Source organism: Prionailurus viverrinus, chromosome A1 (assembly GCF_022837055.1).
Source record: "Prionailurus viverrinus isolate Anna chromosome A1, UM_Priviv_1.0, whole genome shotgun sequence".
NCBI classification, from domain to species: domain Eukaryota; kingdom Metazoa; phylum Chordata; class Mammalia; order Carnivora; family Felidae; genus Prionailurus; species Prionailurus viverrinus.
The window spans coordinates 234,937,228-234,953,113 of NC_062561.1; the positions used below are offsets into that span (position 1 = coordinate 234,937,228).

General features: G+C 48.7%; 1 protein-coding gene across 2 annotated transcripts in view; it reads right to left on the reverse strand.

Moving 5' to 3' along the window:
• Positions 1-15,886, reverse strand: part of MTRR (5-methyltetrahydrofolate-homocysteine methyltransferase reductase) — a 32,556-nt gene that overhangs the window by 13,405 nt on the left and 3,265 nt on the right. Inside the window, exons 3-9 of one of the 2 annotated variants that reach the window (XM_047862746.1) lie at positions 15,079-15,232; positions 12,976-13,093; positions 9,844-10,222; positions 5,367-5,489; positions 3,608-3,761; positions 2,648-2,736; positions 269-446 (exon numbers count right to left, since the gene is read on the reverse strand). In XM_047862746.1, coding sequence (XP_047718702.1) covers positions 269-446; positions 2,648-2,736; positions 3,608-3,761; positions 5,367-5,489; positions 9,844-10,222; positions 12,976-13,093; positions 15,079-15,232 — 1,195 coding nt within the window. The remainder of the gene's footprint in view (positions 1-268; positions 447-2,647; positions 2,737-3,607; positions 3,762-5,366; positions 5,490-9,843; positions 10,223-12,975; positions 13,094-15,078; positions 15,233-15,886) is intronic. The other variant, XM_047862756.1, reaches the window with a different exon arrangement.

Consider the following 15,886-nt stretch of genomic DNA (forward strand, 5'->3'; position numbering starts at 1 on the left):
GAGCACTCACGGGAGGGCCCCTGGGGCACAGGGCAGGGGAGCACTCACGGGAGGGCCCTTGGCGCAGGGGTGGGGAGCACTCACGGGAGGGTCCCTGGGGCGCAGGGCTGGGAGCACTCACAGGAGGGCCCCTGGGGCGCAGGGCTGGGAGCACTCACGGGAGGGCCCCTGGGGCACAGGGCCGGAAGCACTCACGGGAGGGCCCTTGGCACAGGGGTGGGGAGCACTGATGGGAGGGCCCCTGGGGCGCAGGGCCAGGAGCACTCACCGAGCAGGAGCGCCAGCGGAGGCTGGCAGGATGGGAAAGCCAGCAGGAGGTCCAGCAGCCCGGTGTGGGCGTCCCGCACGAAGCGGCCGTAGTCGGCGGCGCCCTGCCTGCTGCACAGCTCGTGCAGCCTGCGCCTGTCTGGGCCGGCCGCGTGTTCCGCCAGGGCTCTCAGCATCGCCTGCGGCCAGAGGAGGAAGCAGGCTGAAAGTACCACGGGGGGCCAGGCTGCGCGAATCTTCCGTCAGTACGTACCCGGGGACGCGCCTGGTCACCTGGGGACGCGCCCGGTCACGCATCTAGGTGTGCGATCAGGAGAGAGAACTTGGCTGGCACCCATGTGCTTTCACTCAGCCTGCTCAAGAAAGTGCCCTCCCACGTTCTACTTTCGGTCACCTTTCCTGTTTCCCAAACCAATGTGATTCAGTCCCAAGTACGACCTCAGATGTCACGTCTGGTGTACTTGAGTAACAGTGATCAGGAGTCTCATTAACTCCTCATTTTAACTCGAGACAAGATACCTGTTCTTGTCTTAGCCAATGACCACAAGCTAGACTTCTCTCATCTGCTAACTGGTAAGTCCTTTATACAAGAGGCACTGGGCACGACCCCTGCTCTGCCCTAAGGGCTCCCAGCTCATAGAGTGCTTAGGAGGCCAACTACCCCAATAGGGGCTTCGGCAGCCAGGGTGTCCCGGAACGCAAGCCTGGGCCGACAGCTGGCCCCGTGGAAGAGACGGTCAGGAGGGCGAAGCGGCCAGCGGTTCCGCAAAGGCACAGGCGGCTGGAAAAAGCACGCTCCCCGGGGCCATGCTGTATTCACTAGCATGCAGGGAAATGGGGGCGCAGGACAAAGGCTGCAAAGACAGGCAGGGCCAGAGCATCGAGAGCCTCCAGCACACGGACTCTCTGAGTCACCTCAGACTCATTGCAGAAAGAGGAGGAGAACAGAAACGAAGAAAGCCAAGCAATGACATCCTGAATCCCAAGCCTCAAAGAGCCAAGTCCAAACTCTCAGACAAAAGACCAAACTTGCTAGTAACGACTTCCAGTTTCCACGTATTCGGACCATGACATACATATAGATGGTTCTTAAGGACATACACCCGTTAAATGGCACATACAGCTGTCACCACTCCAGGGTTCTTTAGGGACAAAGCAAGTAAGCGAGTCCTCTGTTTCCAGTGCTAAATGAGATGCTAACAGACACTCCTACTTGTCACCCCATGGCTCAAGCACCTCGTGCCCTGGACCCCCCAACAGGAAGGACGAGGTCCCTCCTCTCGTGAGGGGTCACAGGTTTCCAGTGGCTCAGCTCAGGAGCCCTGCCTGAACTATCCTGGGACTAACACACTGCAAGCCTTCTTCACGATGCCAGGCACAGGACCAAACACAGACCGAGCACTTGGAAACCGTGTGGGGTGAACGAGCACCCCACTTCTCTGCATGGGTCGCAGGCAGGATACCTTCCCACGCTGGGGTACACGAGCTCCTGAGTTCCTGAGTTACTCATTTTTGTGTCCAGAATTTTTAAAGTGAGAATGTTACTTTTATAGTAAGGAAAACTATGTTTATGTATATTCGATGTATGGAAAGGTAGAGCTGAACTAAATTGTGAAACGTACTGTGTTTAATCAGGAAGTTCTCATCACAGTGAATTCTAAATTTACTCAAATTACATCCAGGGCTGAGCCTCTCTCTAAAGGAGTTTGCTTCCCAAAGGCTGCATGCAACAAATGACGAATATGACAGAGAGCAGAAACGGCATTGTGGAGGGCACCCTGATGGAGGCACCACCCATGCTCACTGGCGAAGTGCGGCCGGCAAAGTGTCCCCATTTGGATCTGTGTAGGGACGTGGTTGGAAGAAATCAGGTACGAGCATCTTCGAAACGCAGCTCCCGGCATCCTACTGACACCTAGTGGATCATTCTCTCTGCACATTCATCTAGACATCCGTAACCTACCCGAATCCTTTAATTCTGATTTAACAGTAGGTGACTGTGTGCTTTCACCCGGAAGAGATCCCAACATTAAACAGGCCTGCACCCTCATAAGCTTCCTGTCATCAATTAGAAAAGGTGTCCCTGTGCACTGGAGAACACAAGGTCATCTGGGGTCACCTTAATCGCTGATTAACGTGTCACATCAAGTTAACGGCTGGTAAGAATAAGAAAAATGTCATTTCAACAGAAAACACAAAATTTCAATATAAGCACAACCCCAAAAATATTTGTCCATGACAAATACCATACACGCTTGGAAACTCTTGAAAAGATGCCCTGAACGCCGTATCTTCTAAGCCTTCAAAGGGCAGATACCAGATTTAATGAATCTTACACAGAGCTAAGTATACTTGCAAATAATCACCCAAAGAGAAGTACCTTCTTAGGAACTGCTCTTATTTCAAGGCACCAGGTGAGAATGAACTGGAGAGAGCGTCCCTCGGGGATGTGCTGGGGTAAGGCTGCTCCTTTTCAGGCACACAGGAAAGAGTTTATGACACAAAAAATAAAGAACAGAATGTTTTTGCATCCTTAAAAACACAATTACCTGTATTCTTTACATTACCGTGCTAGCAAGGTACAATAGGATTTGTGGCAATGTTTATCCAGTCAAAAAATTTTCCCAAAATGTTTATAGGGAAAAAAAATCCACTTTGCAAAAATAAATAAATAAAAGAATTATAAATTCAATAGTATTATTAGCCACACCTACCAAATCTAGGTATACCAAACAAGAGGGAAATTATCCAAAGCCAAGGACCAAAACAAACAAACAAAACAACCAAAACCAAAAACCAAAATATGGCTCTTGTCCATTAACAATGCATATTATTCTCAAAAAGAATTTTAGAATTGATGAAACTCCAGTTCAAGATTCTAGGCAAACAAATGAAAAAACAAATAATGCCCCTTAATTATGGAAAACTATTTTTATATACTAAATAAGCAATAAATATGCTATGAGAAATACACATTATAAGAAAACCTTAAAAAGGTCCATATAATAAAAGTTTACTGTAGGACAACTCTCGTAGAACTCCACAACAAAATAATGCTAAGTGCAGAAAGCCAACGAACAGACTCGGTTACACTCACGTGTCCTGTCCAGCAGTGTCCCAGTAAGCAGAAAATGCATGATCATCCCACCCCGTGTGATGTGTGTAAAAGTTAAGAAACCGGAAGGCCAGCACGTGCCCGTGTCCCACCCACTGACGGGGCGCCAGGCCTCAGGCCACCTGTGCAGCCATCACACAGGGTTGGGGAAGGAGGGCCTTGCACTGGTCACCTCCCATGCGTTGGTCCAATGACACCTGAAGAAATAACAGATCGGGGCTGTACCTTTCTTCTTGGTGTCACCCTTAATTTTCAAGACGACACAGTGCTCTCTTCTGTCTGTGAGCCGCAGTCTTTGGAGTAGGTGTTGAACCTCAGAATCACTGTTGGGACAGATCACGTTGAAGGCGTCTCCAGGCTGATAGGAAAAATCTGTTTTCTAGAGAAGAACCAACATGGAAGAAAAAAAAAGCACAGATGAGTCAAGTGTTTGAGCTGTGGGGTAACAAAAATATGTTTTTATTATATTCTCATTTCAAAACAGGAACTAGAAACAAAATGATTCTAACTTCAAAAAGTAAGCCCAACTGAACAAACCTTTTATTAGGAGTTACTTTTTTTTTTTTTTTTTTTTTTTTTTTTTAATTTTAAAGTAACCTATACACCCCGTGCAGGGCTCCAACTCACAACTCGGAGATCAAGAGTCACATGCTCCATGGACTAGGCCAGCCAGGGGCCTCAGGAGTTACTTCAAAGAAAAAAACTTCCACAGCTACCCAGTGTTTTGTTTCGACCATTTGAGTATTTTTTACAATGTTAAAACCTTCCTCATTTAAGGTGACTCAGTAAACGTCTTCATCATCAACGTAAAACTCCCTCTCAGGCAAACACGAGCGAGAGAAACTTCTTGAGGCTGTCTGCATTGGTCCTCGATTTCCTTTAGTTTTTTTTCTTTCGGGGAAGAGCAAGGGCATTGTCCAGGAGAGACATTGTATTTCTTCCTTACTGAGCAGAAAACGTTACAGCACTTGGCTTTGCTGCTGTGAATGAAGGCAGACTCGAAGATCCACGTGCCCCCCACAGCGATTCACAGAGCGACACAGAACGAGTGCAGGATCCGGAGAGCCTCTGACCACACGTGCTCACATCCCCGGCCAGTGAGGGACACAGCGTGAACCCACCTACCGGCCAGCCCTCACCATTTTATGACAAGAGCGTAACACAGAATGAAAAAGAAAACGTTTTGGTATACACAGAATATTTAACAACACTTCCAAAGGAACGGGAAACTACTCAATCGGATGCCAGCAAAACCACTTAGTTTTGATGCCTGTCATTTCTCTCTTCCTATCAGAAGTTCGGCGAAATCTACAGACGGCCCTGACTCCCTTTTCTGAAAGCACAACCCCCTTCCCGGAACCCCCACCGAAATACACAGCTGAGGGACTCTGGAGCCTCCGGCCCTGAGGTCACAGGAGGCCAGTGGTTTGGGGCAGGGGCCGGGCAGTGGCTCGTGGATGGAGCTGAGACACAGCACGTGCCCCTAAAACTACATGAGAACGCTTATCACCATCTTTCTGGAGGGATCCGTGACTTCTCCCGGATTCTCAAGGCACAAGAGCCACCACGACGATGAGGAATGAAGCAGTCGGTGCCCGGCCGGGTCTGAGCTCTGCTCCCGACCACCCTCCGACGACCCGCTGCCTCTCTCAGGGCTCTTCTCGAACGGAAATGCCGCTTTGATGCTATTTTTTCATGGCTTACTGAGTGAGGGGACGCTGTTCTCTCCTAGGCGAGAGACACTCTATAGGTGGCGCCACTGTTCTCTCCAATCAACTCACCTCCCAGATCCCTCCTCATTGTAGCCCCACCCCCACACACCCCCAAAGTGAAAAGAAAACAGGTGTGACGTGGGGAGAGAACATGGGGGGGTCGAGAAAGAGCGGGCCTGGTGTCGGCCAGAGACCGTCCTCCTTCCCGAGCGTGGGGACCCCAGCAGCCCCTCGACAGCACACGGGGCTCAGAGACAGCTTCTGGAACTTACTGAAATGTCCAATTCCACCAGGAGAGTGGTTTTGATGGCATCGTTCGTAGTCAGCTGAACTGCCTTTGAAATTGGAACTTGAAAAACTGGATCCACGGGAGTCACAGATGCTCGGCTTTCCTCCTCGAGAAGACAAATGTGATAAAATATCACTAAATGCGATTTCCAATTTTACTCACCATTGCTTCACTTAGTGACTAGGTAAGATCTATAGGGTCTTAGAAAACATCCTAGCTATTGAAGAATTTGTTTCTAAGGCAAATGGCTACAGACACACGCCTCTCAATCTTTCAGAAGAGATAGCTCATCCAGATCTTAAATGCCTTGGTTATTAGGTACATTTCTGGGATATATATTGAAAACATCAGGCACCAGCATTTTCGTGTAAAGGTCTAACAGTCTTCCAAGTAAACTGTGCAAAAGGAGGCAGCGTGCATGCATTATTTCAGGAAGGAGACTGTAAAGGAAAGGACAGATGTTTAAGGCTGGAAGACGCCTGCAGAGATGTTCCTGAGAACCTTCAGCCTGCTGGGCACTGACGACGGGAATGTTCCGCACCCGCCCTGGTCAGCACAGGAGCCACCAGATGCATGTGCCTAACAAACAACTCTTATTTTCATTTATTTAACTTTAAGTGGCCACCCATGGCCAGTGGCTCCCATATTAGCGAGCCCAGGTCTTGGGAAACCGCAAAGAAATCCAATTGGTTGCACTATTTCCACCCCTTTCCTACCTTGATGCTCCTCAGCTCTTTTGAAGACAGAAACTTACAAAACGCTAGTCAGTTAACACTGGATACATGGCTAGATGGGAAAACTGGGAAAAGCGTCAGAGCTCAGAGCCTGACAGTCATGACATAGGGCTACCGGGAGAAGCCCCCTGCCAGAGACAGCCTTCAGCAGGGCTGCTGGGAGCACTGTCAGCAGACGGCCCTCAGCTGGCTCGTGGTCATCTGGGACCCCGGTCACGCCTCCTTTCAGAGGCAGCCCATACACAATGACTAGCTGATGACCATAAAGGCCCAGTCCCTTTGCCCCAACTCTGGCCAACTCTGAAGGGCCATCCCAGCTCCGGAGAACCCCGTGAGATCGGCTGGGGCCTTTGCTGGAACGCCTCGCAGCCCACTTCTCACCGTGCCCACTCCTGCTTCTGCCCCCCCTCTCCCCAAGGTGAGGATCTCAAGGGGATACCCTAAAAATAATCATGTAGTTCGATTTACAGGAACCGAGTCTGTGACAGCCGGTGCTAGAGTGGCTTCAAGATGCTAAAACGGGAGTTTGGAGCTGGATCACCCACCTGGCTGACAACAGCACGCGACACCGGTGGCAGAGGGGAGACAGAGCACAAGGCGGCAAGGCGGGAGCTAAGTGGGAGGGCGCACCATGAAAGGGAACGCACTGGACAGTAGCTGGTGCTGGAGATCTAGGGGGAAATAGCACTGATACGGCCAGTCGAGTTGTGGGTTTTACTAAACTTCATTGACACCTCTGGAAAAAAACGCAAAAGCTGAGAAAATACTTAAAAACTAAACGTGGAAGCCAGAGAACATCCTCCACGGCATCCAAAGAAGCTGCTGTCTCTTGCCTCGGGACAGAAGGCTGAGGCCTGTCTCTGATAGGGAAAGAATGGCCTCCTGGCAGCTGACAGGGGGACGTGAGGCCTCAAAATCTTGAATCCCTAGATTCCCTTGAACCTGAGTCTGCAGAAGTGGCTACTTCTTCCTACAGAGAGCAAGAACTCCCTGCTGCGTGAGTCCTCTGCCCTGCAAGCCACGCCCATGCCCCCACTAGGGCATCCCACCCTGGGGGGCTCAGGGCTATCTGGTGGGAAGGCCACGAGGAAGCCTGTGAGTTTGACGTGGCCTTCTCCCCCCACGAGGTACAAAGGGAAACATCCAGCATCCTGAGAGGAACTGCAGGCACAGACACCATCCCTAAAAGTCAACAGGACCAGGGGACGGTCTCCATCCACTTCGCCAACCTGGCCCTGCAACGACCAGGCGGACCCTCGGGGAGGACGACGAGGAACCACAAGAAACACAAACAAGCGGGAAGCCCCAGCTCGGCCTCCGCGCAGGATGGCTTCCCCTGAGAGATCAGATCCACGCGGCCTCAGGCGCATGGCGCGTGGACACAGACTTAGCCAGTCTGCTCTTCTCCACGTCTCTCCCTAAAGACGACCACACGCTTCCACGCAGAACAGACTGTGGCAATGCTCCGGCCGGCTGTTACGGCAATCTGGCTCAAGGCGGGACATCTGGACTTGCAGCACGGCACACGAGCCCGTCAGTGCCACGGTGCCCATCGGACCCAACGGGGGACACGTGGCTGGTGTGCGGGCATCCCCGGGAAGACCCACGCCCCGTGCAGACCGAGGGGCCAGCGCTCTCGGTACAACCTCCGGGAGCCCGACAGCCTGGGGCAGGCCTGCACCTCCCGGCAGAGGACGCACCGATGAGTCCTGTCCGTCACCTCACCTGGGAGAAGCGGGACAGCCTAGGGCAGGCCTGCACCTTCCACACCTGGGATCCTAGGATGGCCGCTCCGACCCCAACACCAGACGACACACCAGGTAGCAGCCGTGCGGGGTCCGAGTGACGGGGGCTAAGGGGTCCCACGGCCGGTCCCGCAGCCCAGAGGCCCCACAGCCCAAGAGCTCCCAGGAAGGACACAGGTGCTGTGGAGCGGGACTGGCCGCTCTCCCAGGGCTCCTCCCCTCCTCTCCCCTTCCCTAACGTGACGACCCCAAGAGGATGGCCTAAAATAAATCTCTGTCCAAGCCCTTATCCTCTAAGCATATCCTTTGGGCAATGTACACAAATATCCCTTAACCGGTTGAGATTTTAAGCCTTTCAACCACACTCCCAGCAACTGACGCTTATTTAATGACACTTCCTGTAACAGACACCTCCTTAGATCCTCCTCAAGCGCCCGGTCAGGCAATCACGTTCACACACGCCTCTGCCACGTGCATCCGTCCCCACAGCGTGCAACAGGGGCCCTGGACCCGCTTGTGCGCCAGGTTCGTTAGAGGCGCTCGTGTCGGTTCCCAGACCTGACAAACGTGTACCTACTGTCATCACCTCCGTCAACAATTCACGCCATAATCAAGCGGAATGATACCCGATAGTTGTTTATGTATGAAGACTTGTTTATCTGGATGCTTCAGAGAGATGCTATAAACGTTAAAAAACCACCATCATATCAGGTGTCAGAAAACAGTTCTAATATACCAGAAAGTCGTATTTAAATTGCTTCATTAAAAATAAGGAATCGAGGGGCGCCTGGGTGGCTGTTGGTTAAGTGTCCGACTTGATTTAAGCTCAGGCCACGATCTCAGGGTCATGAGATCAAGTCCTGAGCCCTGTGTCTGGGTCTGCACTGGGTGTGGAGCCAACTTAAGATCTTTTTCTCTCCCTCTCCCTCTGCCTCTCTGCCCCACGCATGCTCTCCCCTCCCACCCCCCAAAAAAATTGAAATAAAAAATCAAGAAACAAGAAATCAGGATGGCTGCATGAGGGTGTGGTTTTCATGAGAAAGCCGGCACAAACTCCACAGTCAGCCACTCTAAAGACAGAGTGTGGCTCTGCCCCAAAAGACTGGCTTTCAACGGAGATGTGTACCAGGCATGTCCGAAGAGTAGTGACGAGAAATGAGATATTATCCAACTTAATGCTCAAAATGTACAGACTTTTTTTAAGTTCATTTATTTATACTGAGAGATGGAGCAAGGGAGCATGTGTGCATAAGCAGGGGAGGAGCAGAGAGAGAGAGAGAGAGGGAGATAGAGAATCCCAAGCAGGCTCCACGCTCTCAGCACAGAGCCCCATGTGGGGCTCGATCTCGCAAACCATGAGATCAAGACCTGTGCAGAAATCAAAAGTCAGACGCCCAACTGACCGAGCCACCCAGGTGCCCCCAGATTTACAGACTACTTTAAACTCACTTCCTTATTGGTACAAAAAATACACTTGACAAAAGAAAGTGACTTAATACAGGCGAAAACAAGTTTATAAGATGTTGCCAAGAAAATTAATCCCCAAAACGGAGCATCCCAAGACACCAAAAAGCCATGCTGGAAATGAGATTTTACTATAAAGAAGTGCTTTAAGTTTAGCTGCTAAGGTAACTTCCTGAGTACCCGCAACAAAGAATTCTCCAAAATAACAGAGAAACCGAGCTCTTAACCATTTGCTGCTTCAACCACAGAGGTAATGTAATAACACAAACGCTTCTGCAACACACAAACTTTCCCAGAAAGGGGCCGGGCTTCGCAGGCCTCGGTAACCACGTAACCCTGTAGCACAGAAGCGGCCGCAGACCACGTGGGAATGGACGGGCAGGCCCGTGTTCCAACAAAGCTTTATCTCCGGGGTAGGTGGTGGACCAGTTTGCTGCCCTCTCATGTAACAACAACAAAACCAACCCCCTGGTGAGTTAACATTCTACAGCACGAGGAATAAAGTAAAGCCACTTACCTGGCCGAGAAGCTCGTGCAGATGCACCTGCAAATATTCTGGTGGAAGGGCAGGGATGTTCAGAGAGGCCTGTGACAGTGGGGGAACCGAGTGGGTGAGTGAGGGCTCAGACTCTGCTATCAGAGCACTCGATTGATCTCTGTTCACTGCATTCTGTTCCTGAACCTCAGAATCCCTTCTGCCTGAGTCGGCTAATCTCAGAAGTTCAACTCGTGATTCAATGTGCAATAATTCTGGTTTCACAGGATCCATCCTCTGGGAGGCAGTCGATGCTATCTGGAGAGCTCCGTTTATCTCCTCTTTTCCTCTAGTGGACGTAAAATGCTTCGTGAGGGCAGCCCAGAGTCCGTCAATCCAGGGCTCAACCACAAGTTCTAAACTGGATTGTAGCAACAAAAAAGGAAAAAATACAAAAAGGCCTAAGTTCTCCACTTAAATGTGCAATACTAGGGCAACGGCAGTCTATTTGGCTGAGCACTATGAAGCGGTCAAACACACTAGACATAACAATGATTCGGAATACAAAATACACTTGAGATCGAGTTAAAAACACTATTTTGTGTTCGTCGGCACTTCAGCCACAAACAATGTCAGAACGGAAATGAAGCCATTTTAGTAATAGATAAGAGGAATGGGATTGCTCTTAACTTTCTAAAATATAGTTGGCGATCTTTATTTTAAGCAGCTGTGATTTTAAACAGGCATGCTAAATTCCGAGGCTAACAGAACTCCCCCCAAATCCAAGTGCACTCTAATATCACATGACAATTACATAGCTCAAATGCAACTTCACTTTTTCACCTAATTTACTGACCTTTTTTTCCCCCTAGAGATTAGAATATCACCACGAAATCACTCCAGATTAATGCTATTTTGACTAAGTATAAATAGTTCAAATCTTCAACCGGTTCTGGATATTTTTGATAAAATCTGCAGCAAGTCTGAACATAAAGGAAAAAACTAATAATCCTTTAGGAAAGTTGAATGAATCATAGGTAGGTCTTAAAATGTGGTAGTGTATTTGCCAATAAACAAAGTAGGGTAGGCCCACAGTAACATCTCCTATATTTCCTGAACTGAGAAACTTGTGGATCGGAACCTTGGAAATAACCTCCTTCTCATTTTTAGTCACAACTCAAAGGACACATCAATTAAATTCTAATTCATAAAGTTAAATGACAGGAGAAGGCACATTCCAGGCCTCTGTCTTCACAGGACTCTGGCTATAAGCTCATTAGATTCACTAGGTGCTCACAGCTCAAAATTTGGTTCCACGCTCCACATCCACCCCTCCGAGCCTTTGGCAAAGCAAGTACCCAAAACCCTGAGTTCCACGACAGCCGCTCCATCGAACATGCCATTCTCAAGGCTCAGAGATATCGAGACGATGACACTGTCGCGGGAGAGCTAATGTCCGTGGAATACTGACTACGTGGCAGACATTCTTCTAAGAGGACAGCCTGTGTCAGTTCATCCAGTCCTCCCCAAAACTCTCCACAACACACACTATTATTCTCTAGTTCACACAGGGAGAGATGGTAGCACGAGAGGGGGAAGTAACGCGACCAAAGTTTCACGGTCACTAGAGGCGGTGGATAGTTCTGGATCTGGACGCAGGGATTTGGACCCCACGCTGCATCCTGAACCCATCAATGTGGTGCCGGGTACACTAATCCAGGATATCTTCTTGAAAACAATTTTAGACGAGGGTAAGTTCAAGTAAGGTGGTTAGGTTTTTAAACTTTCAGAGATGCAGGTTAATACACTTAAGAATTTTAATTTTTTTTTTTTTAACGTTTATTTATTTTTGAGACAGAGAGAGACAGAGCATGAACAGGGGAGGGGCAGAGAGAGAGGGAGACACAGAATCTGAAACAGGCTCCAGGCTCTGAGTGGTCAGCACGGAGCCCGACGCAGGGCTCGAACTCATGGACCGTGAGATCATGACCTGAGCCGAAGTCGGACGCTCAACCGACCAAGCCACCCAGGCGCCCCAAGAATTTTAACACTCCATCCAGTAAATGCACAGGGAAACAATGCCCCTGACAAGACGTAAAATATGGGCTCAGGGAAAGGCCCAATGGGTTCTAGAAGAAGTTAGCAAGTAAACGGCTCTTATGAGACAAACAATGGGAGGTAACAGGATTCTGACAAAAAACCCACCAAAAAAAAAAAATCAATATAAAGGAACAAAACTAAAAGGTGAAGACACAAGGCAACACGGTCGAGCTCTGTCACAACTAAGAATGTGTGTGCTGAGATCTGGAAGCGTCCACAGCATCGCAGCTGCAGGAAATGATGGAGGGAGCGGACCCGAAGGGTGGGTTACGTGGACCCACACTCGTGTGAGGTGGCGCTATGCAGAAAAGCAAGACATTTGCTGACTCTGTCATTATTCATACAGAAAAATCAAGTGAGTATGAATTTAATACACGCCCCGAGTAGGAAAAAGCAAGCGGGTATGCTGTAATCTGGCTAAAACGGCCAAAGGCTAAGTGATAAACTAAGGCGGAGCACGACATCTAGAAGACCTTTGAACAGACACACAAAGAGGATTTGAGAGGCCGCACATGCAGTGAAATACTGAACTGTAAAAACGAGAATAATCTAATGGAAGCAGGAATTCTATTTCTGGCTGGCATGGTGGCAAATGGCCATTAAGATGGCGAGGGAGAGAGCCTAGGCACCCAGAGTGCCGGGAAGGCCTCTGGTCTGTGTTCTCTGCTGGTGACGCGTGGCCTGCCGGGCGCCCTCCACGTGAGGACCTGCACGCAGTCACCCCTGTGCGCGCGGCAGAGAAGCAAGCGCACGTGCTATCGAAGTTCCTAAAGAAAATGTGGACTTTCACAAAGACCTACACGCTTCAAGATAAAGATAACGGTACTGGGGCGGTTTTTCAAATTTCTTCCGGTAGCAGCTACTGAGATGGGTGAGGCACTTAAAGTCAACAGAATACGTACATCAAGCTCCGGCTGATCTCTGGCCCTAGAGCTAAAAAAGCTAAGGAAATGAAAATGTCACTTTCAAAAAAAAGCTTCAGTGCTAAATCAAAAGTCATCACATTTTAGAACCTCACAGACTTTCATCAAGTACCAGCAGGGGCTGAGTGGAAACCGCACAGCCTGTCCTTACCCCACGCAGTCATCTGCGTGTCCAGTGGCGTAGAAATGCTGGGCACCGAGTTCCTGAAGTCGCTTATCGATGATTTTCCCGCCATTACAGAAGTATGTGTATTCTGAATCGCCCAGCCCTAGGAGCCCAAATGGGTTGTTAGTGCACCGTAAGATTTAAAGAAGGTACATAGAACAGATACATAGAGTATCTAAAACAACATTCTACATGCTGATTAACGAATACATAACATATAGCTTCACGTTTTCTGAGGTTTTCCTTGAGTAATACTAAGCATGCAAACGATCGTCTTCTATCTTACCATGTTAAAGTATCAGATGCATCGAAACACAAACAAGTACTTCTTGGCCACCGTTAACAAAAATATGTTCACGTTTGTTTACGCGAATCTGTAAAAATGTGGAAACCTTAGGGGCGCCTGGGTGGCTCAGCCGGTTGAGTGTCCGACTTTGGCTCTAGTCACGATCTCATGATTCATGGGTTCGAGCCCAGGGTCAGGCTCCATGTTGACAGCTCAGAGCCTGGAGCCTACTTTGGATTCTGTGTCTCCCTCCCTCTCTGTCCCTCCCCTGCTCTCTGTCTCTCTCAAAAATAAACATTAAAAAAAAAAATTTTAATGTGGAAGGAAACCTTAAAACGAGAATTAGATACGTTAAAAAACAAACCATAACATCTGTCTTTGCAGACTTTTCTGATCTAGTGAGAGGTCTGCAAACTGCAGCCTGTGGGCCAAATAAATACCGTTCGCTGTCTTTCTTCACATAAAGTGCTGGAACACAGCCAAGTCCATCTGTGCACGTAGTGTTCATGGCAGCTATCAAGCCACAACAGCAGAGGGAAGTAGTTGTTATAAAGAACACATGGTCCACAAAGCCCAAAATATTTAGCAGCTGGTCCTTTACTGATTTTACTGACCCCTAATCTAGAGCAGAGACAAGTAATATATAATCACTTGCCATGTTTCTGTGTGAGGTGAATTAGGAACTGCTTCTGTGTCTCCTGGTAAGAAAATGGACTAACATTTTCATACTTGGTTAAAAATTTAAAATTAAAATGGTCAATTTCTCACTTAATCATCTCCATGTACCTTCCCAACAAGAACATGGGGAGCTTTTGGAGGGAGGGGGGCATAAACGGACTAAGAATGACCGGAAAGGTTGGGATGGGCTTCAGTCTATACTTTTTTTTAAGGAATTTTTTTAAAGCAACACATGTTCATTCTTGAAAAGAAATCAGGAAAACTTGAATAAAAACATGTAAGTACTCTAAACCACCCTCTTATTCGAATAAGTTCTGTTAAGACAGAACCTAGTCAGCGTCATAACCTCAAATTTCTGATCAGTCACTTAGCATAATCCATCCTTACCAGACACCTTCCCCAAAATAATTCTCAAAGAGCATTCAAAGAACAATACAGATCACAAGCCAGGAATATGGGCTCTGAATTCTCTCTCTGGTGTCCTATCTTGCTGAGCTGGTCTTTCTGATCCTTTATCTTAGCTTTTTAGCCTGTACTTCACAGAAACTTAGATGCCAGTGTTTCCCAACCTGGGATACATATTAGAATCACCTGGGAGCTTTTAAAAACCACTGATGCCAGGGCCCCACCTCCAAGCAATTAAGTTAGAGTCACCGGAGATGCGCCTGGGTAACAGATTTCAAGGAAAACTCCCCTGGCTGGTCCTAATATGTGGCCGAGATTAGAAATCATACTAGGGGAGTGACTCCTAGGGAAATCAGATCGACCTGGGAGCCTGTTTAAAAAAAAAACAAAAAAACACACAAAAAACAATAAAACAGCATTTAAAGTTGCTCCTTCAGGGATTCCTTTTATTTTTAACCAAGTTTGGGATGGAGACTAGCCGCTGATAGTCAGAAAATGTCCCCTGGCCCCAGAGAGGCGCTGCTGTGGGGTGAAGCCAGGGGACTCATTTGCAGAACACAGCACGGTATTTACACTTACGTGTTTTACACATTTCTATAAATAACAAACAAAAACAAGACCTCTACAGCTACACACCACGGTTTTGAAGGATACATTCAGATACCAGAAATCAAACCTGTAATAACTGAGGAGAGTCAGAACCAAAATACAGTCCGTACCCAGTAATCCATACCGCAGGTGAGCAAAGAAATCCACTGGCAGCGCCTTGTCCTGGATTTTCTTGACAAACTTGCGAGCGGTGTCGGGTGGGTCTCCCGTGCCCGTCGTAGAAACGACGACGACGAGAGGCGCCGTTTCGGTTTTCAGATCGTACTAGAAGACAAGCAGGCACGTCAGGGATCTACAGCCGTATGCAGTTTCGACTTAACGCGTCGGCCACGCAACCGGCTTAGTCTCTATCCTGAACCGGTCACCTGTACTGCACGTTGTTTAACGGCAGAGAGGGTGCGGAGCATGGTCACTCTGGGAAGGTGCACATCCCACTCCTCAGACACCAGGGAGCCTGGCTAAGCCCTCACTCCCTCAGGGCTCCGGGGGGGCTGGGGATAGTGTCAGTGGTAAGCCGAGATCGTCCGCGTTTCCGTGTCTTACAGATCAGGTTTCTTCATCCTAATTCTCACCTAAATTTAAATATTCCAAGAAGAGCACTTCACCATCTCTATCATGACTCCAGAGCTCTACTGAGCATGCGGATCCAAGCTGCCTCTGAGGAATTCACTTATTTCTCAGGCGGACACAAGGATCTGAGCTAACGTTTTTCCAGGTGATTCAATGCTTACAGGACGCGGCGCAAATTGTGTATTAAACTTCTACAGTCTGTTAAAGTAACTCCACCTTGAAAAGGACGACCTCGACCTAGGAAGTAGAAAGCTATCTGTTTGAACTTGGATCGGGAACAGCTGGAGAAGTCAATCAGCTGGGACCGCACACGTGACTAACAAGGCACTAAAACACTCACCGAATTTT